The 27,097-nt window shown below is 47.8% G+C and overlaps 1 protein-coding gene across 14 annotated transcripts in view; it reads right to left on the bottom strand.

Moving 5' to 3' along the window:
* The window catches only part of Dock9 (dedicator of cytokinesis 9), a 248,407-nt gene that overhangs the window by 30,112 nt on the left and 191,198 nt on the right, over positions 1-27,097 (bottom strand). For 3 of the 14 annotated variants that reach the window (XM_038309776.1, XM_038309768.1, XM_038309770.1), the window contains exons 34-46: positions 24,614-24,747; positions 22,627-22,741; positions 20,434-20,500; positions 19,194-19,241; positions 16,740-16,876; positions 9,238-9,353; positions 6,806-6,943; positions 6,520-6,702; positions 4,431-4,544; positions 4,106-4,321; positions 3,566-3,623; positions 2,775-2,852; positions 1,423-1,529 (exon numbers count right to left, since the gene is read on the bottom strand). In XM_038309776.1, coding sequence (XP_038165704.1) covers positions 1,423-1,529; positions 2,775-2,852; positions 3,566-3,623; positions 4,106-4,321; positions 4,431-4,544; positions 6,520-6,702; positions 6,806-6,943; positions 9,238-9,353; positions 16,740-16,876; positions 19,194-19,241; positions 20,434-20,500; positions 22,627-22,741; positions 24,614-24,747 — 1,511 coding nt within the window. Of the gene's footprint in view, positions 1-1,422; positions 1,530-2,774; positions 2,853-3,565; positions 3,624-4,105; positions 4,322-4,430; positions 4,545-6,519; positions 6,703-6,805; positions 6,944-9,237; positions 9,354-16,193; positions 16,238-16,739; positions 16,877-19,193; positions 19,242-20,433; positions 20,501-22,626; positions 22,742-24,613; positions 24,748-27,097 lie in introns of those variants that run through there. The other 11 variants (XM_038309772.1, XM_038309782.1, XM_038309773.1 and 8 more) reach the window with 8 other exon arrangements.

Genomic DNA, 27,097 nt, shown 5'->3' with positions numbered 1-27,097 from the left:
TAATGTGTGTGTGTGTGTGTGTGTGTGTGTGTGTGTGTGTGTGTGTGCGCACATATGTATGTGTGCATTTATAAGTGAAAATGCCTGGAGCCCAGAAGAGGGTGTGGGATTCCCTGTAGCTGGAGTTATAGGTGGTTATGAGCTACTTAATAAAACTTGTGTTCTCTGCAAGAGCAGTAAGCACTCACAATTCCTGAGCCATCTCTCCAGTCCCTTCTGCATCTTACATTTCACTGAAGACCACAAAGAACTTTCGATTACTGAAGTCTGGATCCTCCTGTCTTGTATTCTCAGCCTGTCTCATGTTTCAGTTGATTCATGTGAGAAATCCAGCATCGTACCGGCACTCAGCAAGGGCCTTATACACTTCCTTAGTGGGGTCTAGACTACACTTTTGGAACCGGGTCCACGGGTCTTGTTTATGTCATGGGAGATGTTTGTTCATGGACCCATCTCTCTGGCATGGAAACAACCAAGAACTGTAAACTGTGTGACCTCACCATGGTCCCCAAGTCAAGATAAGACAGTTCTATGAAGGCAGAGAGTATGCATTCCTCTCTCTTGGTTCTTTCTCTCCAAATGAAGAACTGGATAACTTTATCTTTTTCCTTAGAAGATGGGAGAACTAAAAAAATTTCCTTTGACTCTTTTTTTTCTGAGTTTGTGGGGAGGAAGGCAAACAAGTGTGTTCCTGAAGCAGAGATTCCCAGAACAGAGAACAGAGCGAATGCAAGCAGAAAATTGATATTTGTTCATATCCCTGGTTTTATATCAAAGCTGTCTCTTTATACACAAGGTTGTCCTGTTTCGTGAAGTTTACAGAAAGTGCCTGCTGTAGAGTCTCCGCAGAGATGGACTAGGGTGGTCCTGGGCCTCAGTGCTCATGGAGAGACAGGAACCAGGCCCCACATTGTGATGCTCTGATCAGGAGCCTAGCCTGCTCTTTTGGGGCTTTGCCTGTCTGCCAGGGAGGAGGTGCCTAGAATTAGAGACACTAATTAAAATTAAAGGCAGATTAAGTGATGAAACTTGAGATCCAGAGATATTGGTAGAAAGGCTACGAGACATATCCTAAGCTGTGTTGGACACATGTGCTTTGTTTAACATAAGTGTCCAAGCACTCCTTCCCTGCAGACACGAGGCCTGGCTTAGAACGGAGGGCAGCAGAGCTTTGCCTGCCGTCTTTCGGCTGTCTGGAGAGGCCGCAGTTGTGGGGAAAAGGGCTCTGAGTTGGTGCACTCACAGCAGCCAGTAGGCTCAGGTGAGTCTGTTGCTGGAGGAACATCTCACGGAGCATAAAAACAGGGTGCTTACCACATTACCAGTCATACAGGCGGGACCACCACACTGCAGGCATCTCTTATTGACAGAATGCCATGTGGTATGTGACTGTACCTACCCCACCTGAGACACAGCACTCACCTCGTTGAAATGGACATCCTGCATCCCAACGTCTTCCATCATGGAAGCCTCTTCATCGATGTTTGGCGTGATGACCCGGAAGGCGGTACATCCCTGTCTGAACATGCCTAGGCAGAGAGAAAGCAGAGTGGGGAGCTGTCAACCTGACTGAAGCTGGAACTCGTGCGTTCTTCCTGCCCTGTACATTTCTCAGTTGAAACCCAGATCCTCCTACCCTCCACATTCAGTTTGCTTCCTGTCTGAAGCAAACAGTTGAGGAGGAAACCCTCATGTCTGCCCAGCGTCCACGCAGGAAGCTAGGGCCAGCCTGTCTTATCTCCATCCATTTCCCCACATTTAACCTTCACCTGACTCACTCTGTTTCTCAACTCTTTTTTAATCTTTTAACCCACCTTAATTAAAATCCACTCAATCTTCAAAGAACCCACAGGCTGCCAAATCATAACTGAGTCAAGTCAGTGGTAACTGAACGAGGAAGCGTTTGGTCAAAGGATCCGTAGTCAGATACCAAGAAAAAGAAAATAGCCAAAGCCAATGGAAGAGAAGTAAGCATCCCCAAATCAAAGTTTCCTTCAAGCAGCTCGTCACCTCACCATTCAAGCCGGGGATAACCCCCAACTTGGACTGGGGCTCTCCCGACTGCCTCCAGCAACACAGATAAGTCAATAGTCACATCTGCAAGCTGAGGGGCTACCTGGGAGAAGAGAAGCCTTTTCTGTTTAGGAACCAGAAAGCCACAGTTCCAGGGCCTCAGCATCTGATACTCCTAATGAGATTAGTGTCTGGGGTAAGGGTCACAGCTCAGCTCGGACACCGGGACACAGTTTTAGGCCGGTTCAACATCAGCTGTGTGACGTGTTTAGACGAGGAGGAATTTGAAATGTTCGGCCACTCTGGTTTGAGATGCTCCTTCGTGAGTTTAGGAAAAAGAAACGCAGGGTATTTTGAAATCAGGCATTGAGAAAGCAGAACCCAAAAGCAGAGACAATTCCTGCGGACATCTGTCCAGGTTTCCAGTCAACCCCGATGTAGCCATTTTCTGCACAGTCCTTGCTTTGCTCTGGCGACAGGGAAAGCAAAGAATCCCCCAAGTCAAGCTCTCCTCTGGGACCTCGAGGATACATTAATACAACAAAATTAAAACGAAAAAAAATCAACCGCTAGTGTTTAGGCCAATGGCAGAGCAGACGTGCTGACCAAACACTTTCCTCTGGTGGCACAGAGCAATGGCTGCAAGGGACACGGAGAGCCCGGTGATAGGTGCAGAATTGACAGAAACCACCAGAGCCCTGGGACGGCATGTGAACAGAGCGGATGGGGACCCTTGGGAGCTGCGTGACCCTCAGGCTCACCTCCCCAGCTCTTCCTCTGGCTCGTGTTACGGCTGTAGGGGAAGACAGACGGCTCCCGCTGGAGCGCTAGGTCAGCTTCTAAACACGAGGAAATGCATCACCCGGTAAAATGTCTCAGCAGGGAATACTATATGAACACGGCCCCTTTACTTCCTCTCTCATCCCGACTCTGAGACATTTCAAGCCCTTGGTGCCTGCCCCTTGATCACGCCTCTCACTTCGTAGAACCGCTCCTCACTAGCCTGGACCAGGCACTCACAGTCCTCAGTATCGTATGTGCAGACTACCGGCTCTCCTAGAACCCCAGTATTCCAGAACAAGAGGCCACCCTTGAGGGACGCCCCAAGTAACTGGTGTTTAACCAGGAGGAATCATGAACGAACTCATGGGAACAAGCGTGTAACATACAAATACAGAGCACAACTTGTACCCCGACCTTTTCCCACGCTAAAGTCAACAGGGCTGCACTCCAGAAAATCTGTGCAACAAATTCCCGTTAGAACTGTCATTTGATTGATGACGGTTCTGGTGAGAATTATCTTAAGGGAAAATAAAGTCACGCTGACTCTGTATTAGCTGGTCAGGAACAACCGGATGCAAAGCGCATTAGCAGCTTCTTGCAGAGCAGCGTGAGGCTAGGACAGCAGGACACACTCTCTTCTTTACACTGGCACCTTTTTGCTTTGCCCATGGAGGCAATCAAATGCTGTAACTGGGAATAAAGCAACCAGCATGCCCGTGTGCGTGCAATCCCTCGCCTCCAGATCTGCCCGAATGGCCTCCCTCCTTACCTTTCCGCGTGAGATACTCTGCCACCAAGGCTGTTACGTGAACGTAGCACATGGCCGCCTGTCACAGGAGACAAACACAGGTGGCTCAGATTCGTCACCGAGAACCTTGTGTCTTCAGAATATACCAATTAGTAACAGCTTTCTGGAAAGAAGCAGCTCACACAGGAACCGACACTTAGGAGTTGAAAAGTCAGGGAAACTTACATTACTGTATTTTACCATAAAAGATAAAACCAGCATGTTGAGAATTATACCACTTGTCTCGAAGCAAAACAGACCCACATTTCAATTGGTGCTGGAAAACATACTTCAGGTAGCAAGCATACATAAATATGCAGGTGTCTGCTTGTCATCTGTTTCCAGTGATCAAAATGCCCAGACAACTGTGAACCACCTTAAACCCAGAAGTACGTGTTTAAGGCACCCATGTGTTTTCACTGGCTTCCTTTGACTAATGGTATACTTCTTCTCAAAAGTACCTTCAGAGAATGGAATGAGTATAGTTGTTCCTCACACACTCAGGCAGGCAGGGCTCCCTACCTCTGAAAGATCCCCGTTTTTCACATGGATCCTTGCCATGCTGTCCAGCCATGTCTTTCTGAGCTCGGGGGTGCTGGCGTAGGACTTGGCCAGGCTGTACTGGAGATCCACCAGCATCTCGGGGTCGTTCTCGTGCTCCTTCATCTGGGCTGTGGCCATCAGGACTGTGCGGATCCTCTTGGTCAAATCTTTCACATCAGAGGCGAAGCTGGTGTGCTAGACGAAGGGGGGGGGGGAGGGAGAAGAGAGGACTCGCGACTTTAATCCGCCTTCTCCCGACGAAAACACACACATCCTGGGAGGAGGAGAAAGGGGGGCTACTCACCTTGATGAGCCGGTCGCTGTTGGCACAGTTGTTGATGATGGACAAGGACTGCTGGAATCTGGTCCCTCCAATGCCAACCACGTCCGCAATCAGCTGGCTGACAGAAATGATGACCTTAGGGACAGAAACACGAGCACATCAGTTTACCTTCAGACGATAGTCAGGCTCAGCCTCTGGGTTCAGTCAGGATGTGCCCGGAGTCAGTGTGAAGGTGGAATGCGTGGGGTGGGGACCACACCAGTGCGGGGAGCAGGGGCTGAGATCTCTCTCTTTTTCAAATCACTTTCAAAAATCACTTATGATTGTCTTCCTAATGCATTTTGCTCATGAAGTGTTAAAGGTGAATCAGAAGAACAAGAGGCGGAGGTATCCGCACAACTCGGGTTTCTACTTACCCACTGCACTCTGCAGTAAGAGGGGGGACCCTATTCTCTCCGCAAGTGCTTGGAGATTATGTGGAAGGTTCTTTGCACTTTTTTTTTTTTTTTTGGTTTTTCGAGACAGGGTTTCCCTATAGTTTCTAGAGCCTGTCCTGGAGCTAGCTCTTGTAGACCAGGCTGGCCTCGAACTCAGAGATCCGCCTGCCTCTGCCTCCCGAGTGCTGGGATTAAAGGCGTGTGCCACCACCGCCCAGCCTGCACTTTTTTTTTAAACAGAACATTAACTATATGAAGGGCAACCTGCCATTTTGGGAGTCTATGGATAGCATAGCCTTAACTGAGATCTTATTTGAGATCTGTTTGAGATCATTTGTATTTTAATAAATAAAGCTTTCCTGAAGATCAGAACGCAAAACAGTCACACTAGTCAGTCATACAGGCCAGGAGGTAGTGCATGCCTTTAATCCCAGCAGCCACATTAGTCAGTCATAGAGGCCAGGAGGTGGTGCGCGCCTTTAATCCCAGCACTACAGAGAAATATAAGGCGGGATGAGACAGGAACTGGCTTCGCTTTCAATCTGAAGATTTCATAGCAGTAAGAGCTCTCTAGTGGCTTGGCTGCTTTGCTTTATTGATCTTCCAACTGAACCCCAATATCTGTCTTTGGGTTTTAATTATTTGCGCTATAGGATCAAACAGTGCTAGCACAGCCATGGAGAATGTCGACTGAACCCCCCTCTTCCTTCTTGTCTCACCAGTCCTCACTTAGAGGGGCCATCCTCTCCATCCTAGAGTAGACAATGCTAGTGTGGACCCCCTGAGATCTGCTCTTAAAACTGAAGTTCAGGTGGGTCTTCCAAACGCGCAAAGATCTAGATGCATCACGCACTTCTGTAAATTCTTCTCACCTGCGTTCTAAACATGACGGGCGTCTCTAGTTCCCCAGATGGGTGATTCCCATGATGGACCCATAACTCGGGAAATACCTACTCAGACCCCTTCAATTTATAACCCGTCCTCATCCTCAGGTCTTCTGAGAAGCCACCCCCGCTCCCCAGACTCCCTAACCAGGATTCTGGTTCTTTCTGGATCTCAAGTTCCTCGATGGGAACGCCGGCCAAGCGCACTGTAAGGCCTTGGGTTTGTCTGAGGACTCCCTAAACGCACACTCCAGGAGGGCCAGGAGAGGACCTGCTGTTCTGTTCATGGATATAGACATTAATTCTAGGGCATTAGTCTATGGACGACTACTACGTTTACAAAGGAACAAATGCAGATTGAAAGGCTCTCCTGTCACATGTACATAAAAAAAAAAAGTTATCTGTGAAAACACAGAGTTTTTGCTATTATCTTAGCTGGTTTTAAGAGCAGAGAATTTTGCATGTTTTAACTGGACACACAAACAGAAGACAGGAAAGTCTACTTTGGGGGTTTTGTGTTTTAAAGACATTTAATATTAAGCACCTTATGCCAACAGACTATCAGTTAGTTCAACAGTGATTCAATACTTAGCTATCAAGCTACGGATGGAAGACACCCCAGGCCAGGATCTTACAGTGGAGGTTGGAACAAACACAAACAGCAAATGTGACTTCTCAACTCTCCACTCGGCCTTTTAGAGCCGTCACGAGGAGGCGTCAGGCAACGTGAGCCTCAGCAAGATGGGATTCCACCACTCTCCCGTGCCCCGGCGGAGCTAACGCACACACCTGTAAGTGTGTCCGCACAAAGGACTTCTTCCCCGTGTAGTCAAAGTTGTTCCTCATCAGGAAGTAGAGCAGCTGGGACGCGTCGGTCCGGATGGAGCCCAGCTTGGAGTTACAGCACTTGAGCACCTCGTAGCACAGCGAGGCACACATGTCTGCTCGCCCCTCGTAGAAAGTCGAGGGGAACTAGAACAAAACACAAGGCGGGCAGGCCAGCGAGGTCAGCGCTCCAGGCTGACGGCGGGAAACCTGTCACCGGCAGTGCAACCGCGGCCTCGAAGTGGCTTACCTTGTAAATCAAGGACCTTAAGGCAGTAAAGACATTTTTTAAAGCCATTTCTGACTGGTGCTTTTGAAGAAAACACAGGTAGACGTCAAAGACTTTCTTCATGAGAGGATTATGTCCGTGGTCAGCCAAGAGCTGGTTCTGAAACACACGCATTGACCTCGCTGTTAGAGAGATACGTCTAACATCTCGAAGACGTGTCATACGATGGACAGCCTCAAAGACTGTATCTTCCGAGCATAGGGATAAACCAGTTCTGCTACAAGTGCCCCAAGGAAAGCATGAAATGCTCCTGTAGGCCAAGCAGGTCCATCAGAACACTGACCACTCAGGCAGGTTTCTAGAAAACCGCAGTGTGCTTTACAGGCTCAGTCCTGACTGTTTCCGCAGACTTATTTGTAAGCACGTATCATCATCACAACTGACTCTGGATGGGATATCTTAATTCTAACACGGGAGTGCCATTACAGGCGTCCGCGAACAGATGGGCAGGGAATGATACTGAATCCTGCCTGTCCTCCCCAAGTGATGTTCTTAACCAGCCTGGCTTCCTGGGCATTTGGAGGGACAGCATGCATAGTGTTTGGTCAGGCACCACACAGGTAAACTGAGCCCCAACTGCCTCATTTGTATCTTGTGTTCCGACTGTGACAAACCAAGGTCAGAGACCCCAGAACAGAGAAAGAAGGTGGGCACAAAACCCCACCCCGAGTCACAGAGCAATTGCCAGGGTTAGCCGCAAGGAGAGGGAGAGATACCCATGGTGCCCTTGGGCTGTAAGCAGCCTTTCTGCCTGTGTGCCTGCTCTGCACAGGCCCTTCCTCCGAAGTCTCCTGCCTCTTCACATGGCGGGGCCCAGGCAGAGCGCAAAGAGACATGTTACCACTGCTGCTCTGGCCTAAAGGATTTGCACTTGGCACACATACAAGGCACATGGCTGAACATAAGTACACTAAGAACCTTCGCTGCCCAGACTCTTAGACTAAAACTAAGAGAGAGAGAGAGAGAGAGAGAGAGGAGAGAGAGAGAGAGAGAGAGAGAGAGAGAGAGATTCCAAAACTCCTCTGGGTCCTAGTAGAGTTGCTTCTCAAACCCTGGGGTTTGGACCTCACACTCGGAGCTTCTGATTTATCATGCTAGGGCTTGGGTCAGAGAACTGACATTTCTAGTAAGTTTCCAGGAGGGGCAGCCATGGCTGGAGGGCTCCAAGAAGCATACATTGCTCCTCCGCGTGCCTTTGTTGAGTGTGGGTGGTTCTGTGTCTCAACTGAGTTCCTAGTAACATGATTAATGGGGGACATGGGTAGCCTGGTACCTAAGGAGAGAACACTATAGTTACATGATATTGGGAGACGTCATTATTTTTAGTGCCACTAGTAAAGAAAAAGCAATTCTTTTAAGAAAGTCTCATGTAGCCCAGGCTGGCCTCGACCGTAGACAAGGACAACCTTGAACTTGGGATCCTTCATCTCCATCTCCCAGGTGACAGGATTACATCAGTGTGCTGTCTGTCACACCTGGACTGGGATACTGGTGCTCAAACCTAGAGCCTCTTGCATTCTAGGCAAGAACCATAACAACCGAGCTATGCTCTCAGCCCAGGAAGTGTGTTTCATAATGAGCAGAGAAGACGAAACAGAGCCTGACTCTGGCTAGAGTTCCCTAGTATGTTTGCAATTAAACACATGGTTCCAGCAGTCATAGATATCAGCTAACTCAGTGTCTTTTCCCATACTAGAAACAGAAGGGACCGTTAACTGGAAGTGTTAGGCTCCTAACAAGACAGAACACGGTACAATGGGTATTTATGTATAAAAACACCAGAATTAAAACCATCACGTATACCAACTGAAAGTTTTTAAAACTGAGTTTGGTTTTGTCCTCCCAAACAGAGAGAGGCTTGAAGAACCTGCACCAGTGACTTAATTATTCGCTACGTTTAAAACCAAAACCAAAATTCTTTCATTTCTTTTTCATGACATATGATTTTGTCATTTCATTTAGTAACAGATAATTTGGAAAAGGTGAGTTTATGTTTAATGCGCCTCTCTCTTTAAATATCTAATTTAAGACATTTGGCTTTGCTTCAAGATGTTCAGTGCAGAAATGCCTCGTTAGGTTCCCACACTTATCATATGGAGGGCGTAGGATAAATATTTTCTTCCAGCCAAGACAGCTGTCTCCAGGGACCGCCTCTGGCATTTCCAAGCACGTGGCACAACACAGGCCCGGTCAAGCTCTGTTATCTGTAAGAATGGGAGCTGCAGTCACTCTCTACGGGAAAGCTTCATTAAGGAAGCCTGGAGGTCAGCAGTCTTAACTGAAGTAAAAACACATCGGGGCCCGCGGGGCCCGCGCGTTGGTTGAGCTTAGTAAACTGAAGGGATTTACCAGATAAAACCTCTGACCTTGGGCACGGCGTGTTTAACACAAACCTTAAAAGCCAGCGTGAACAGAGACAGTGTGTCCAGAGTAGTGAGGCAAACCTCCGTAGCAATGTTGGCTTCGAGAAGCGACTGGTGCAGGACGTCCGCCTCCGAGTGGCCATAGCCTGCATGAATCAACACAGCATTACTGTCTGGAGGTTCAGGCACAGGGCTGGCGAGGTCGGCAGCGACAGTCAACTCTTGATGATTTACAGACGATCCCCTTTCCAGGGCCCGTCTCCCCTTCTGCCTTTGTAGGGAGTTGGCATTGATAATTCAGTGATGCATCTTTTCCAACTCTGGAGGCTCAGTGACAGCAACAGCCATTTACAGTGTGCTTGCTCGGTGCCAGCTGAATCTGGGAATGTCACACTATGATCTTGTCACTCAGCAGCCCCGGGAAGTATGCATCTTGTTAAATACCTTTTGCTGACAAGGGAAGAGGCCCAGGTAAGCTACAGGGCTAGACTGAGGTCATAAGGTGGTAAGATGGTACCAGCACACCCACCAAGACCAGCTGCAGTCCACCAGCTGCAGGGCCGAGCTGTTACAATGGCCAGGGTGCTGACAACGTCCCAATCACCCTACGGTGAGAAGAGATGGGGCGGATGGACAGTTACTCCACCTAGCTCTACAACTTACTATCTGGTGTTACGGCAAGTTGGTTGACCGCTTTATACTTCAGCAGCCCCATCTGTAGAGCAGGGAGGATAAATTCATTAGTATTGTGAGGTTTACAGAAATGTGCCCAGGACAAAGTGAGCAACATAAAGCATTAAGTTGGTAACACCAAGGCCTGCGTTTAGCTAGAATCACGAGTAATAATCAAGAGTTGACTGTACTGCAAATAATCTTCTACTTGCTTTAATAAAAGCATGAAAGCCAATATCTTGGAAAGAAATGTCTATGGAGAGGATCAGAAAGACCTGTTATGTAAATTTAGCTTTACCATATACAACTTAAACATAAACTGCAATCTTCAACAGTGGCTGCAAAATCAACTCAGTAATGATATAAATGCAGTTTGACATACAATTTGCGATATTAAACTATGAAATGGAATGCATTAGCAGAAACATGTGGAGAGGATGTAAAGATGTTACTATTGGTGTCTAGCTGATACAGAAAGATGGCAACACAACAGGACACAATGTAATGACTTTCTCCAAGGAGCGATCAAGGAAGCAACACCTACTAATTGGTCTTTTGTTTAATACTCCAGAGAGGAAGACGTTAGTTCAGAGATCAGAAAAATATAGTACAGAAAAGTCTATAGAGTTTCCTTGAGATTACTAATGGATTGGCCCTCCACACAGAACCTGTACTCCAAATTCCTACTTTGGTCACTGCATCAGAAGACTGATTTTGTCAAATAGCAGGAAGAGAGAATAGCAGGACCTTGTTCTGACTGAAGGAAATGTGAGAATTATTGTTCCACAAACGCTAGAGAGGAGCTTTTAAAGCCACGGGAGGTGCTTTGAGACTGCCATGAAAACACTATCAAGTGTGTTCATTCAACTCTGCTTTTCAACAGGTAGTTCTGAGATTTTATGTCTGGGGTGTCCCCCTGTGTCAGGGCTGTCTCACTCCTCATGAAGATATAGAATATATATATTCAACACTATCCTTTTTTTTTTTTTTTTGGTTTGTCCATTTTTTTTAAAGGATGTATTTATTTACTGTGGATACAGTCTTCTGCCTGCATGTATGCCTGTACGCCAGAAGAGGGCATCAGAGCTCACTACAGATGGTGTGAGCCACCATGTGCTTGCTGGGAATCGAACTCAGAAGAAATGGAAGAGCAGCCAGTGCTCTTAACCTCTGAGCCATCTCTCCCGACCTTTTTTGTCCATTTTTGAACAGTTTTCTAGAGAAAAGAAAGATGGCTATTTGGGGGGTACTAATGCCACCGTGCCACCTTTATACAGGCCAAGGCATTGCTTTGGGGGGTGGGGTAAGATACAGGTGCCGTGAAAGGAGGTGACAAATACTGTGACAGACACAAACCAAGGAGAGGGGACAAAACCCAAAACATCCGCTGCGATCAGGCCAGCTAAACACTCCCATAGGTCTCAGGGACCTTTAAGGAAGCTGCTGTTCACTCCCAGGGAGTTGTGGTCTGGGCTAGGAGTTTGAAAAGAATGGGTTACTGGTGACTTCACAGCTTTCTCTTTATAGAACTGCCCGTCTTTCTATAAAACATGCAGGCTAAGTGCATGCAGGTAGCTGTTATCAGTGAGACGGCCTCCTACTGAGGAATCTCTGTAGCACTGACCTACTCCTGGCCCAAAGCCTGGAAACAGAGAATCAGAACTTAACATGTCTTGCCATTTTAAAAACACAGAACCAAGGTGCCAGGCTGTTTAAGTGAAAGAATTACGTATACATGAAATACAGCAACGACAAGATGCCGTGATCTACCTATCTCTCGGGCTCAGCAAAAATGGGGACAGGGCAGGAGTAGAGATGGGTACTGGGGTGGGTGCATATATGAGAAGAGCATAATGATATACAGATATGGAAATGTCATAATGGAACCCATTTATTCTGTATATCAATGAAAAAAATTAATTGAAAGTCACAAAAATTAAACAAAAGTCAAAGAAAAGGGATTAAGTCAGATTTGTGGAGAATAAGCCTGTCTGGGTCGCACAGAAATCTATCCTCTCAACAAGGGCTTGTCACATGGCCTCGACTCAGTAGAATTCTTACACTAGTGCTCAACCTTGTAAGATCCCTGACACATAGTGGCAGCTCAGACTGTCCTCAGTCACAGAAGCCGAGACAGAACGTCTCAGGAAGATGCTGTCAGCAGTCATGTTAGAGAACACAGGAAAATGAAACAGTCAGTAGTAACTCCACAAGACAGGCCTTCGGAGACCAAGATTTCTCAACTGAAGGCTGAGTGATCAGCCTGGCGCACACTCATATACACCTGCCATCTTAGGTCTTGTTTATCAGGGTGCCTCACTGGCCTGGGGCCCACCAAGCACGCCAGGACGGCTAGTAAGGAAGGAGTCGCCTGTGCCCAATTACATGTGTGCCAGCGCCACCAACCTGGCTGGCTTGTTTTAATGTGGGTTCTGGGGTTCAAACTCAGGCCCCCATAAAGGGTCAGTTGAGAGTGTTGCGAAGACTACTACTTCCACTAGGGGGCGGCAGTGCATGCTTGGATTCTCTCCACCCCTGCTCAGCCTGCAGGAGCAACAGCCTTCTTCCACAGGGGCGACATCTTTCGGTGGCATGTTGTGGGCTGGTTTGGGAGTCCTCAGCATTCACAGCTCACATTTATAAAAATTTTAAGCCACCTTTATGCCTGGATAAGACTTGTTTTTATTTTAAAATTGTGTGTTGGCGTGTAGTGTGAGCACGCTTGGAGGCAGACACACATTGCGTGTCTTCCTCTACTGCCTTCCACGTTATTAAAGAAATCTTCAAACTACATATCTTTACTTGACTATTATTTGGGTGTGCCTATTTGGAGGGAAGAGGGCCATTCGCAGAAGTAAGTTCTCTCTTTTCACCACACAGGCCCTGGATATTAAACTCAAGTGGACAGGTGTAGCAGCCTTTAGGGGATGAGCAATCTCACTTGCCCGTCTCCAACTTATTTCTCCAGGCAGGTCTTTTTACTGAACCTGGAGCTTGCTGTATTGGCTGGAATTACTGGTCAGCACACCCATAGGATTCACCTGCCTCTGTACACACCCAGGCCTGGGGTGACCGACACATACCAGCTTTTATGTGGGTGCTAGGAATCTCAACTCAGGTCTTCTGGCTTACACAGCAAGCACTTCACCAACACACTGCCCCAGCACCAAGACTTGTTTTAAAACCTCAAAGGATTTTGAACACTCAAGGGCCCAAAGTGAGCACACCTCCATGTCACCTGTTAGGTTTAAATGTAATTAACCCTACTGTAGCTTACAAGTCCACCTCGCCTGATTGCTTAACTAACCCTGCCGACTCCATCTGTAACTTGGCCTCTTCCCCGCGACCCTGCATTGGAATGATTGCGGCAGGAGCCCCCAGCCACCTCCGCCTTCTGATGGTGAGGCGTGTGAGAGATGGGTCAGACCCACAGCCTCCCAGGCTGCGCTTCCGGTTCCATGGCTGATTGTCCTCTATGGAACCAAACTCTGTGTTTTATTGTGACTTTCATCCCTTCTGGATAACCATACACACCCAGAAAGACAGGAAGTTTAGGGCATAAAGCATGAACTGACAAAAGCCTCTTTCTTGCCGAAAGGACTCCTCAGATGGGAACCCGCCATCTTACCTATGCCAACTGCCTGCACGTGGCTTTATGAGATGCCAACGTAGTTTATGTAAGAAAGCCTAACTGTGATCAACATCAGTTATTCACCCCTCCCACCTAACTGCTTTCTTAGGTTTCCCTCAGGGATGAGCAAAGGTGTATACGGAATAAAGAATAATATTCTATGGCAAATGATATAATTTGCTAGCTCCCCCGACTCACATAAGAAAACAACCTTGCTCAGAGCTATCTGTGGCCACGATCCATGAGGTGCAAGCTCACATGAACCATGGCACTGACTTCCTCTTCTTTGAGGAATATACCGCAGAATAAAGGCCACCAAGTACACAGCTTCAATCTGTGAGGACACCTGAAGGACACCTGAAGGACACGTGGCCCAAGCGCCTGTCCCTCTGAGGACATCAAGACAACTAACCTCAAGCAGGTAACCTCATGCGTAACCCTGAGCCAATTCAGGTGGAATAAACATCATTACTGATGGACTAGCACCTCACATGACCTATGAAGATACACCGTTTTCAGAAATGCGCCTGTTCCACGGGCAGCACTCACGGTGGATTCTCCCACAGCCTCCTCTCTGGGGAGTAAGGGAAGAGCATGCACAGCTCTGCCTACAGAAGACTGGCCGTCATGGGCCTCTGCTGCCCCCTGCTGGCCAAGAGGATGTCTGACAAAAAGGGAAGCAATGGCCACCAAGAGAAGCAGCTTTAGCCTCTGCATATCCCTGCTGCCACTTCCAGTCTCTGTATCACATTGCCTAGATTACAGAAGGTGCTGTATTTACTGCAATGACAGTTTTTTTTTTCTTTTTTGCAAAGGGACATGACATACATGATTCCAAGTTTCCGCAGAATACCTAGGTAGAGATGAGCAGGTATACGTACGTATACATTATACACATTATACACATAATACAGTAGATGTTCATTTTCTTTGCAGGCTTTTGGCCAAGTTCCATGAGGAGCTAAAAGAGGTGGTGGCACGAAAGGCTAACACCACCTAATCAGAACTCAGTCTCGAGAGTAAGACTGAGTCCTGGAAGACAGGATGATTTAACAACTCAAGAAGAAGAACTGTGGAGACACAGGCGGAGGCCAAAGGAATCAGCACACTACTTCCTGGCAGAGCAGCAGAGAAAGGTGACTGAGGACAGCGAGCCACTGAAACTGAGGGGAAGGCAGGGTGCCAGCTTCTCCGTGGGCTGCAGGGAGAGAAGCCAGTCTCGCCGATACGCTGGTTCTGCTGTGTCTGTCCTGACACGGAGTCCCTGCTGCTGCCGCTGCCTCCATCTGCAGGAAGGGCTGTCACCACGTTCATCTGACACCTATCTCTAGAGATGGGGCCTTCGTCCGCTTCGGGAAAAATCCTCCAGTGTTCCTGCATTTATTTCAGCAGAGAGTAAAGGGCTATGGCATGGATAATCTGGGGAAAGTGAGCTCCAACAGCCCAGCGTGGCACAGGGGACTGTGTTTCTGCTGCAAAACAGGAAATGAAAAGTAAAAAAAATAACAGAACCCCTGGCGCTCTTTGCTTTAACCCCTTGCTCATCAAGCCCAACAAAGGGTTAAAAATATAAGTAGTATAGCCTGAAATGTCTCATAAATATGCATCCTGTTCTACGGGAAGAGCACAGAACCAGAACTGGATGTCCTTACTTAGTTCAGCGGGTGGCAGACGATATGACAGTGTTCTGAGAGAAGCCTGGACCCCCAGGGTGAGATTGTTCCCTTTAGGCTTAACTTTGTTGGTAAAAGTGTGGAAAGCCACTACATAGGTTTGTTTCTTTGTTTTGTGTGCTTTTTTTCTTTTAAAAAGTATTTATGTGTATGGATGTTTTGTCTGTATACCACATGTTGGCCAGAAGTCCCTGGGAATGGAGTTACAGGTGGTTTTGAGCTGCCATGTGGGTGCTGGGAACTGAACCCAGGTCCTTTGGTGGAACTGTCAGTGCTCAACTACTGAGCCGAATCTCCAGTCCAAATTTTGTGTGGTTTTTCTGACACAGGGTTTCACCATGCAACCTTGGCTTCAAATTCTATATATAGAGTAGGCTAGCCTTGAGTTCGCTCACAGAGAGTCATCCCCCTGCCTCTGCCTCCTGAGTGCTGGGACTAAAGGTGTGTGCCACCACACCTGAGAAACCTCACTTCATGCTGCCCTTCTCGGGACTGCTTCCAATACAAGGTGATGGGAATGTTGTCTTTATGCAGAGTCTGCATGAAGAAAGAGGTCTGAAACCACAGCAGATGGAATTATTGTGATTAGGGACGATGGGAGGATATTAATAACCATGTATTAAAGACAGTGCCGGGAATGAGAACGTGGTTTTGTAGGACTAGCTATGTCATGCTCGGAGAGAAGAAGGAAAAGCTCTTGAGAAAACAGAAATAGAAGCGGGACTCCACAGATGGTCTTATTAATATTTCATGGGCTGCATGGCCGGTACCTTTTAGGTTTTCTGCTTTGAGAAACTCATAGGTAGATTAAAACACCAAAATGTCTAGAGACAGGGCATGAGGCTGTTCGGGTAACTGGTAGAAGTAAATCTAAAAGCCGGTCCCACGTACTAGCAGAATGCCTACGGTGAAGTTAGGAAAGCCCGCAGTTAGGAGGCGAGGCAGATGGAAAGGTCTTGGTGGCAAGTGAAGGGGCCTGGAGAGCAGACCCCAACCGGATCCCATCTTACCATTGTCTACAGATATCCCAAGCACACTTGATATCTTTCTCACACTGAAAACACAGAAAAAGTCACTTTGTTACTGGATGCTTTTCCATACCCTCGCAAATCGATTCACGGGCTTTAAAAATTAATTTGCAGGTGGGATGTCAGAACGTGGGCGCTCAACCAATTACACGCATGGAGCAGGAGAGGCAAACGGATCTGACCCAGATGTGAAGGGAGGAAGGGATGGGGGATAAAATTAACACAAGTAATGCATGCGCTAAATTTAAAATACGAGACAGTGTCTGGCCATTGACTCTGCAGAATTCTGTCTGGAGTTAGGGCAAAGAGACTAAGCATTTTCAGATGGTTGCCGTAGTTGATTGGGCTCCACATTCTGTCACCCCCCACTGCTCAGAACACTCCTCCAAGAAAGGGAACTCTTCTTCCTAATCGTTTTGCTCTGGAAGAAAAATCAAGTTGGTGACGTGGTACGGTGTGGCCGGGGCTGTCCCCTCTGAGACGGCACAGAGATGGCTGGCTGTTATGATGGTGTGGCATGGGACTTACTGTGGTTAAAAGTGACAGAGTTATCCAGGCTGCTCAGCTGCTGCAATCTGGCATGCATCATTCCTGTTCTGTTACGGGAAACAGGCAATGTCTGAGACTTTCGATCATGACCTACGGGTCCCAACCCCTCCTGGTTCCTGTAACATGAGTGAAATGGGACAGAAGCAAACGTTAGATGTGTTAGGACAAGCAAGACAGGAGCATTAGTGAAGCTGGGACATGACACAGGGACAGCCAGGCTACACGAAGCCAAGTGGCCGGGGACACAGTGCACAGCGAAGCCACCAGACTTCGAAGGAGCAAAACCAAGCCAAGGAATTGAATCTTTCTCAGTGTAAGAAAGTCCAGTGGAGAGGCTCTTTTTAAACAAGAACATGGCTTGGGGTGGAGGTAACAGCCAGCATCTGACAAGAGAGCACTGCAAACCTCTCCAAACTACGCGGCATAAGCAAAACTTTATCCTAATTAAACAAGGCACCGACAGAAGCACTGGTCACATGCGATGGCAGGGGTTAAATGAGTCAGTTGAACACCTGTATTCTTACCCAAGCAGGAGGAAGTGCCACACACTTTGTTAAACTTGGGAAGCGGCCGAGTAGAGAAAACAGACAAGTGTCTGGGTTAGCAATCAGACAGCTCACTTCCCTAGTGTGTACCATCACCAGAGCAGACGGAACCAGACTATGACACCTGTCCCCCGTCCCAGAGCCAACTGTGCCCCTTACTGTGTTACTGTGTGTACAACAGGAACATGCAGGGTTTGTCATCAATAGCATGCTGCTGGATCCCTTCCCAGGGACAAGGAGAAGGCACAGTGTTCACACAACCACACCACCGTGGACGGCAAACACTGACGACATTCATGTCATGGTTCAAGACACTGGTCACATGCAGCAGAGACCATGACAATCTTTGTATAGGGCAGGGTGTGTTTTTCCACAGTGCAAGGAATAAAGTGAACACGTCTCTACCCCTGCCTCCCATGCCCATCCACTCTTAATTAGTCCATATTCTATGCAAATATATACAGGGGCTTACACAGTGACAAATTTTCCTCCAAAAGCTAAATTTATATCCACTATGGGGAGGGAAAAGAAAGAGCCACTTTAGACATTATTCTGAAATATTTTCTCAGGGAGGAGCCGGCAGCTTCCCAGCCACCAGTTCAATCTCAGAGGTTTCATCCTACTTGGCAGAACATTCTCCTAATGCCTTACTGTGATGGAACTCGGAGAAACCGCCAAGAAGGCGTGGCAGTTGCCAAGCACAGAGCTTTTCGGGCAATGCGGGAGAGAGGAAGCCAAGCTATGTTCACCGGCATCCAGGCACCCTGTATATACTTGCATTTTGTATTCAGAAACAAACATAAAATCACAGTGGTGATATGAACAGAGGTTGAGACCACGAAGCTTTAAAATGACCACATTTCAATTAAAAGAAAAATACTAATAAGAGGAAAGTGAGAAATGGTCTCACTAAACTTGTTTCTTTTTAAGAGAGGACACAGCTTTCATTTCTTAACACAAAACATAATCCCGAAAAGTTCTCAGATGTCCCCAGCAGGGACAGCAGCGGCATAAAGCGTCAACCACACTCAAATGCCGTGCCTATTAATATCTGTTCTGTTTCGCTGCTGTAAACCACAAGGAAAACAAATTCAATTAAAACTAGACTTGGCAGGCTCTCTTTAAACCAATGCAGTTAAAATATAATAGAGGACCGTGATGGAATGCCCTGCCCCCCGACACAGAAAGACACATGGACGGACAGATACACAGGGTGGTGGTAGGGCAGGGGAAGGGCCTGGGAATGACAAGCCCTGCTGGGAGGAAATGCCCCCAGGGGGCTGTCTGACCACTCATCTGTACTCCTGAGTATGGGAGAGCGTGTGGGCAGGACAGGTTCGTGGGGAGACATGGTACCAACAGAATTCTGTGAGACAAGAACACAGGGCACTTCCTGACTGGTCAGAACAAAGGAAAAGCTCCATGTGAAAGGCCAGGGAAGAGCCACACAAATCTGACACAGGCTTTTAGAAACATTCTCTTAATTATGGAGAAAAAAATAAAAGGAATGGTTAGGCGAGAACGTAGCTTATTCTTGGTTGGGAGCAGGGGCGGTTTTAAAGCCGGATAGAACACGAAGTCATCGGGAAAGGAGAGAGCATGTGGCAAGGTGGCATGGGGAGGAGACAAAGAAGGAGACAGAAGTGAGTTAGAATCCAGGATCCTCCCAGGAGGATTATCTGTGGTGTACGGTCGCTACGGGAACGAGACAAACGAGACAGAAGGAAGGCAGGAACGCAGACATAGACAGGGCAGTTCCACAGATCCATGGCAGCGACCTGAGCTCGCGGCTGCTTGTGTGAATCCCACCTGCCGACCACCACAGGGGACCATTCTCACACAGCCTCACAGAGAATGACACTCCATGTCACAGGGCACCCCACAGTACCTGGCTATGTAGCGCTTCCCCATGTACTGGAACTGGTGCAAGCAGACCCTGCGGACGGACGACAGAGAAAGTGCGGTTAGAACTGTGTTCTGTCCACGGCTTGGTTTAAGTCTATTGACCGTAACAGAAAGGGTACTGATGACGTACCAGCCCTTAACTCTTGGCTTTGGGAAATTTTCTATAAAGTCCTCCACCCAAAGGAAAGCATTAACATATTAACATATCAGGGAAGGCACGCACACGCTAGTGGCCATCAGAACTGCTGTCATGGATGGAGTGTATTCAGCCCTTCAGGGCTGGCAGACCCGCCCCAAGGCAGTGTGCCTTAGAACGTGTTGGAGACTCCCATTGACCCTGTTACTCCTTCCCTGTCTGAGTCTGAACGAGGAGCTCTGTTTTTGGGCTCAAGCAGATGGAATGGTCCCTGACAGGCACCAAGTACAAAACTCTGTTTTGAGTAGAGCCACAAAACTGAACCTTTAAAAACCATGCACCTTAATAAGCGGTAGCTAATATAATGAGTTCTCTGGGTTCACGGCATGACAGCCTCCCACGGAAGTCAGTCATGGGAGTGGTCACGGGACGGAACCACTTCTGCCAGCAGGTCAGGTCCCTAGGCTTCCCTCACAGTTCTGATACACACAGCTCAGAACAAGATATCCCTGTGAGTTTCTTCAGGTATCTTTTGCACTAGACAGACACAAAGCTGCCTAAGTCATCACACATTCAATTGTGAACCGAATAACCAATAACAGAGCCGAGAAATTCTCTTTCTTTGACCATGGCGTGTGTTTGATTGAGGGTACTGTCTGAGGAGCTATTATAGGTCGATAAGTGTTAAATTTCAAAAACAGCCCAAATTCTGATTTTGAAAAATTATCTGCCCTTAGCAGTTTTAGATAAGGTGCCATGGATCTGTATTTCTAAAAAATAAAGAGCTTAAATGAAATCAGAAACTTATCCCAAAGAGAGTAAAAAACAAAACAAAACAAAACAACAACAACAAAAACCCCAAGGAAACACAGCAGCCACAAGCGCAGTGAAAACACTTTGCGCAGTTTTATCACAGTGGCTTAAGTACAGAGGTTTCTCACCAGCCACAAGCAATTATTTATGTATCATAAGGCTGGCCACTGTTGATGACTGACGAGGGAAACTGAGTCACGCCCGAGGACACAGCGTCTCCCACACCCCCGGGCTGGAAAGATGAAGAGGCCATAGTAAGGACAAAGACACTCACTCAGATATTGTAAAGAAATCCATCAGCTCGGCAGTTGAAGCCTTGTTCCAGTACGTAAACAGCGCATCTGAAACAAGCATTTATTGGTCAGAGTCACAATATACAGCATATGTATCACGGATGATCACTTAGGACATTGCAGATAGACTGCAGAGTGTGGGTCTCCATCACTGCCTATTGGACCAAAGGGCAAACCTCACTAGTGGGCCCTCCTGGATAACACACACCGCAGGCTCACTCAGTTCCAAGAACACTCAAACTTCTGAACTTCAATAATGCATTACCTAGTGCTGTATTATAGTATGAGCCCATCCACTTAACTTGTCCATAATGTGCTCTTAACAAACTAGAAAACTGGAAGAATATAAGAGGCCACAATAATCCAAAGTTGGCCTCTCTATTTCTGTCTACAGAGCCCTTCGTAGGATTTACTGACAATAAAAACATCTGCTGTTTTGCTTTTAAAGTTATTTTAGATTTTTTTTTATTATGTGCATTACGTGTGTCTGTGTTGGGTGTGTGCACAGGAGGGCAGGTGCCTTCAGAGGCCGGAGGGCATCTCATCCCTGGAGTTGGGGTTACAGGCCGTGTGAGCTGTCCAGTGTAGGTGCTAGAAACTGAACTCTCCAGTCCCTGCCTTTTAAAGGAACAATACAGATCGGCTCTACCCAGATGTTTCCAAGCTGCAGAGAATCCTCTATGGACGACCGTAAGGGGACTAACCAGTTTCTATTGATGGACATTACGGCACGGCTGGTTTTTCATTCTATTATAAGCATGCTTTGCTGACCATCCTGTCATATGGGTCTTCACATGTGTGACCAGCTACACCTACAGGAGGAATTCTTTAAATGGATACAGGATAATCCCTGCCAAACATTTGAATCTCTGTGTGGACCCTCTCGACGGGGCACATTTGATACGTGGACGTTCAGCTCTCTTTTACACGACGCTGAAAAGCAGGTAAAGAGAGTTCCCTCCAGGAAAACGGCTCAGTCCTTGGAGGTTGAGATGAGCACGGAGACCAATGGCTGTAGTTCTGTATTCTACACTCACCAGTGGCAGGGACAGGAAGGGAGACACGGGCTATGTGGCATGCAGCTGTGCCAGGCTGTGCTAGGTGCTGTCCCAATTTCACTGGCACGTCACCCAGTCCTCAGTCTGATCCCACAGGGACGACAAGGTCTCATAGGTGTGCTATTGGAGGCGTATATCTGAATGTATCAAAATGTATCTCCCATTTTACCTGAATGTATCAAAATGTATCTCCCATTTTACTTGAATGTATCAAAATGTATCTCCCATTTTATTTGAATGTATCAAAATGTAGCTCCCATTTTCCTCCCTAGAGAACCATGGCTGAACGTAGACCACAGGTGGCCATGTTCTAGGCCAGGTCTGACTCATGTGACCAACAGCGGGCATTTGTGGCTACCACTAGCAGACACCAGGCAGAACAGCCGGTGGCCAGCAATGTCCTGCTAGTCCTGGCTCTGGATTCAGGCTACTCAAGGAGGGTGCTTGAGAAAGCACGGAGCACACGGACTCGTTAAAGTGGAAAAGAAATGGTGTGCGAGCTGCAGTGTGGTACGACCGCCTCTGTGGTCTGGCAAACCATCTTCTGGGGTGGTTTTCTCCCTTTCCTCTACCACACACACAAATCAAGACTAGACAGATTTCTAGGGCTGACTGAAAGCTTTTTAGTGCTACCCATTTAAGAAAATAGGGAGACTATTTCTATGACCCTGGAAACCAGGTAGGGTAGCCTGTGCCCCATCCCAGGGCTCTGGAGGTGATGGCAGGAGGGTCAGAAGTTCAAAGTCACTTTTGGCCACAAAGGTCCAGCCTGGGCTATATGAAACACTATATTTTTAAAAAGTTCCATTTTAGAATTTGTTTTCTAGAGTAAAAGTAACCGATTTTTTTTTCCACTTCAAGGCTTCTATTTCTACAGCATTCAGCAAAATAATACAAATTTAAAAAAAAGAAACAAAGATGGGATTCTCTTAAATATTTGACGTTTTCAACTAAAGTCACCTGAACTGATTTACTGAGACACCAACGACAAGGCGGTGGTTTGGCTCTACCCATGGTCAGACACGCTCTGGTTCTACCCACCCAGACACAGTCTGGCTCTACCCACGGTCAGACATTGTCTCTACCCATGGTCAGACACGCTTTGGCTCTACCCACCGTCTGACATGCTCTTCAGCACATAGAGGAAACACATGAGCAGGCTCTTGATCTCGGACTGGTCCAGTTTGTCACAGCGAACCACAGGATTTCCCAGCGTGCTGCTCGGCTGGTGCTGAAAGGGAATGCAGGTGAGCTTGCTACTCTGCAATGTGCACACATCTCCCTTCAGAGAAAAAGACACTACAGACTGCAGAGACCTGGTAACCCGCAGGCAGAGTTCACAAAGAAACCTCTCACGCAGGTGTAACACACACGGCTGCCGCCTCTGGCTCTGACTAAGGGACAAGCAGGAAGGCACAAACCTTTCTTTCACACCTGAGAAACAGTTTTCATTATGCCAAGGGGAGAAAACCTCTTGAAATTCCAAGTAAAAGCTCATGCAAAAAAAACCAAACGCATGTACATGAGGATCCATTCCGGGAGGGAGGACTCCAAGGCACCACACAGCCCTCATCTCAGGTCAGTGTGGTGAGCCTGAGCAGTGGCTACAAACCAGCCCTGAAGCTGGCAACTGAGGCCTGTCATTCAGGGCACAGCATGGGTGTGCTGTGGGAGTGGACGGAGAAACATGTGACAGATACACAAAAGGACACACAGGGACACAGAGCACAGGACTACCAACCACGCTAAATGGCGAGGCCTCTCCTCAGTCAGCTGACTGATACAGCAACATCAGAAAGCTTGGGGCTGAGGAGGAGCAGTTTTACCACTAGGAAGCAGCAGGATCGGGTTCACAACGAAACAGCTCAGTAAGACTCTTAGATCCTGGTGAAAGACGCAGAAGACTAAAAACAACCCTTCAGGCTGTGTTTCCAATTTAAATCAAGAACATTTTCTTTTTTTGCCAAGTGCCAAATGAAAAGAATCATAGAAAAAAGTGTTGGTGGTTAATTTATATATATCTCATATATATATATCAGATTCAACTAATGCGATGTGTAATCATTTTCATTTAAGGAAGAAATGCAGCTGTCACGAGTGGTAAAAGCGCCCTGAGCTCAGCAGGAGCCGACAAGGGAACTCGGTACTTCTTGCAGGGAGAAGACGGGCGCAGCATGCCAAGTTTCCTCTGGCACAGGTGGAACTGTTAGGAGGGAAAAGTCCATGGTGACCCGGTGTTTCCTGGCCGACTGGCAGCTCTCCTCCTCTCCCGCACTGGGCACGACACAAGTGGAATGCCTCCGGAGCAGCTTGTCCCTCTACACACGAAGGCATGTCGGGACCAAGGGAAAAGTTCAACACATCATGACAGACCCAGACTGACACGTTCACGTCTCAACACACGTGAGCCTAAAAGACAACCGTGGCAACGCCGTTCACAGAATGGGTGACGAGGTCACAGAGGTGACCTGGTGCTGAGGCTGAGGAAGGATGTTATGGAAATGAGAAGCATATCCCTAAATGCCTGTTTATTGGCAGAAAACTTTCTTAGAGACACAGAGCCCCAAGAATACCAACCTACCAGGTTCCCAGTTAATATCTAACCTTTATCTTTTCCTACAAGATTCTAGGGAGGCTGTGGCTGAGTAATGTACACAGGAAGGTTTGGTAGAATGAAGGAAGTGTGTGTTAGGAACGGGTACAGTGTAACCAGAATGGTAAGATTAACCTAGACATTATGCCAGAATCGTTTGCTCCTGCCTGCTCCATTGTAAACACTGCCTGGATGGGTGTGAGACTCTGGAAACAGGAACCACAGTTCAGGGGACTCCAGGGATCAAGAGCTCCGCAGCAGGGCACTTGCCTGACATGCAGAGCGCTCTGTTTTCTGGTTACCAGCAGCACACTAAAACGGTAACAACCACGACATAATGAATTCAAGGTCTGAGCCACGGCCTTAGCCAAAGCTCGTTGTCTATTGAGTGCTGAGCAAGGTGTGCAAAAACCACCCCAAAGGTCGCATGGGATAAACAGCAGGATGCAAGGCGGGTTACCCTGGCCACACCCGTTACAGAAGCAACACCGCGTCAGGGAGAGAGATCACCTTATCCAGGGAATTGCTCTTTTCAGGGTTCCTTTCCGGAAGGCTGTTCCCGGAGTCTGTGCTGATGAGAGAGCCTCTTGAGTCGGCGTTCCTCACACTGTTGATGTTGGGGGTTGAGGCTGTGTATGGAGACGCTGAGGGGACATGAAAGAGAGACCCAGCTTCGGTTAGACGGCACAAAATAAAGAGCAGTACTCGATTTCAAGAGGAACGGTTTCCGTGGCTAGTATTCTTCTACAAGGGCATGACTTGAGAGTTGTAGTCCATTATTTTAACTTTTTTTAAAAAAATTATTTTAATTTTATGTGTGTGTTTGTCTGCATAGATGCATGTCCACCATGAGTGTCAAGTGCCTGTGGAGCCAGAAGTCCTGGGATTGGAGTTACAGATGGTTGTGAGCAGACATGTGGGTGCTGGGAACAGAACCTAGGTCCTCTGCAAGACCCATGGAGCTAGCTCTCCGGTCTGTCAATGACATCACCTTTGAAAACCGGGGGAAATAGAGACTGAGATCAAAACAGTCTTTCACTGCAAATTCACTTACTGGGAGCTACTTTGGTTTGCTCAGACTACAGTAGCATACATAATTTCAGAATGGGATTCCAAAAGAAAAAAAGAATAAATCCAACCAAAACATTTTAATCAAAAAGTAAACTATGTCATAAACCTACAGTGTGCAACCTGTATGCTGAGCTGCCTCAGGGAAGTCTCAGGAAGTGCAAGGGGACATTAAGGACCCACAATGACACTGGCCAGACACTGCATTTCAACAGAGGACCACGCTATGCCTCCTCTACTGACGTCACTCTTCCTGCAGATGCTGTTTGGTATTTTGCTATGGCAAAAGCAAGTTTTGGTCAACAATGTGAAACAGGAAGTGAACAATTTGATCCAATTAAGTATCCATACGGTATAAACAACCCACTAAAAACAGCCTGAAGTCACTAAAAATGAAATGAAAGGTTTCCTTTTCCTTAAATTCGTGCACATTGTCCTCGAAAGGCCTTCTAAGGTGCCGGGATGGAAGCACTGTTTGTTTTTAAGGTCTGGATAAACAGATCTGTAAACAGAGAATAAATTCTGATAAACAATGTTATTAGTTTTGACTTGAAGATACCATGAAAAATGATGACAGTTAGGTCCACCCTTAATTTGTAAACTGAAAATATTTGGCAACGTCTGTTATAAACAGAGGAAGGAAGGAAAGCTCACTTGGAAATGAAATTTTTACATGTCTGAAACAAGAGTATTTGATGGTAGAAACCCGTCTCTACCTGAGACCTATGGAGGTGTTCATAAGGTATTAGCTTCCTGTTAGATAAGAGGAAATAAATTATACACCAATATGACCCTTCGGACTTGGCATCTTGTGATCCAACAGGCCTTCAGTGGAAAGTCCAGGTTTTGCAGGTGGTTTCAGAGGAGATGCTTGGCACTGTGCTTGGCCGCTGTGGGGGCACAAGGCTGAAGACCCAAGCCCAGAATACACTACTGCAAACCACAGCAGATGCTGCATATTTCAGTAGGAGGAGGGGGGCGCATGCAGGCTGAGACACTCCTACACCGGATGGATGGATGGGTGGGTGGATGGATGGATGGATGGATGGATGGATGGATGGATGGGTGGATGGGTGGGTGGGTGGATGGGTGGGGGGGGTGGATGGGTGGGTGGGGGGGTGGATGGATGGGTGGGGTGGGGGATGGGTGGGTGGGTGGGGGGGGGGGTGGGTGGGTGGGTGGATGGGGGGGTGGGGTGGATGGGGGGGGGGGGGGGTGGGTGGATGGGTGGGTGGGTGGATGGATGGATGGGTGGATGGATGGGTGGGTGGGTGGGTGGATGGGTGGGTGGGTGGATGGGTGGGTGGGTGGGTGGGTGGTGGGGGGTGGGTGGATGGGTGGGTGGGTGGGTGGGTGGGTGGGTGGATGGGTGGGTGGTGGATGGGTGGGTGGGTGGATGGGTGGGTGGGTGGATGGATGGATGGGTGGGTGGGTGGATGGGTGGGTGGGTGGGTGGATGGGTGGATGGGTGGGTGGGTGGATGGGTGGGTGGGTGGGTGGGTGGGTGGGTGGATGGGTGGGTGGGTGGATGGATGGGTGGGGGGATGGGTGGGTGGGTGGGTGGATGGGTGGGTGGGTGGAAGGAAGGAAGATGGATGGATGGGGCAGACGGATGGACAGCCCGATGAATAAGCCAAGCTCGGTTTTTCTAAGTCACTAGCTGTCACATTTTTAAACGTTATTGCTAATGGCCCAAGTTCACCCCCTCTCAGGTAGCCTAGGGACAATCTTGATTATCACAGATGTGTTATGTGATGCACATGTAAAAAAAAAAAAGAGTTTTCTTCCCCCCTTCCTAGCGTTACTGTAAAGTACACGCAAGGCTGCGTGGCTCCAGCACCACAGACCACCCCAAGAATGGGTGAAAACCTTATGAAGAAATTGTAACACCTTTCTATAGGGAGAGAAAAGAAACGCATGCCATGA

This window comes from Arvicola amphibius, chromosome 13 (assembly GCF_903992535.2).
Source record: "Arvicola amphibius chromosome 13, mArvAmp1.2, whole genome shotgun sequence".
Classification (NCBI taxonomy): domain Eukaryota; kingdom Metazoa; phylum Chordata; class Mammalia; order Rodentia; family Cricetidae; genus Arvicola; species Arvicola amphibius.
The sequence above is the reverse complement of the archived record's forward strand: the minus strand, read 5'-3'. Positions and strand labels throughout refer to the sequence as shown.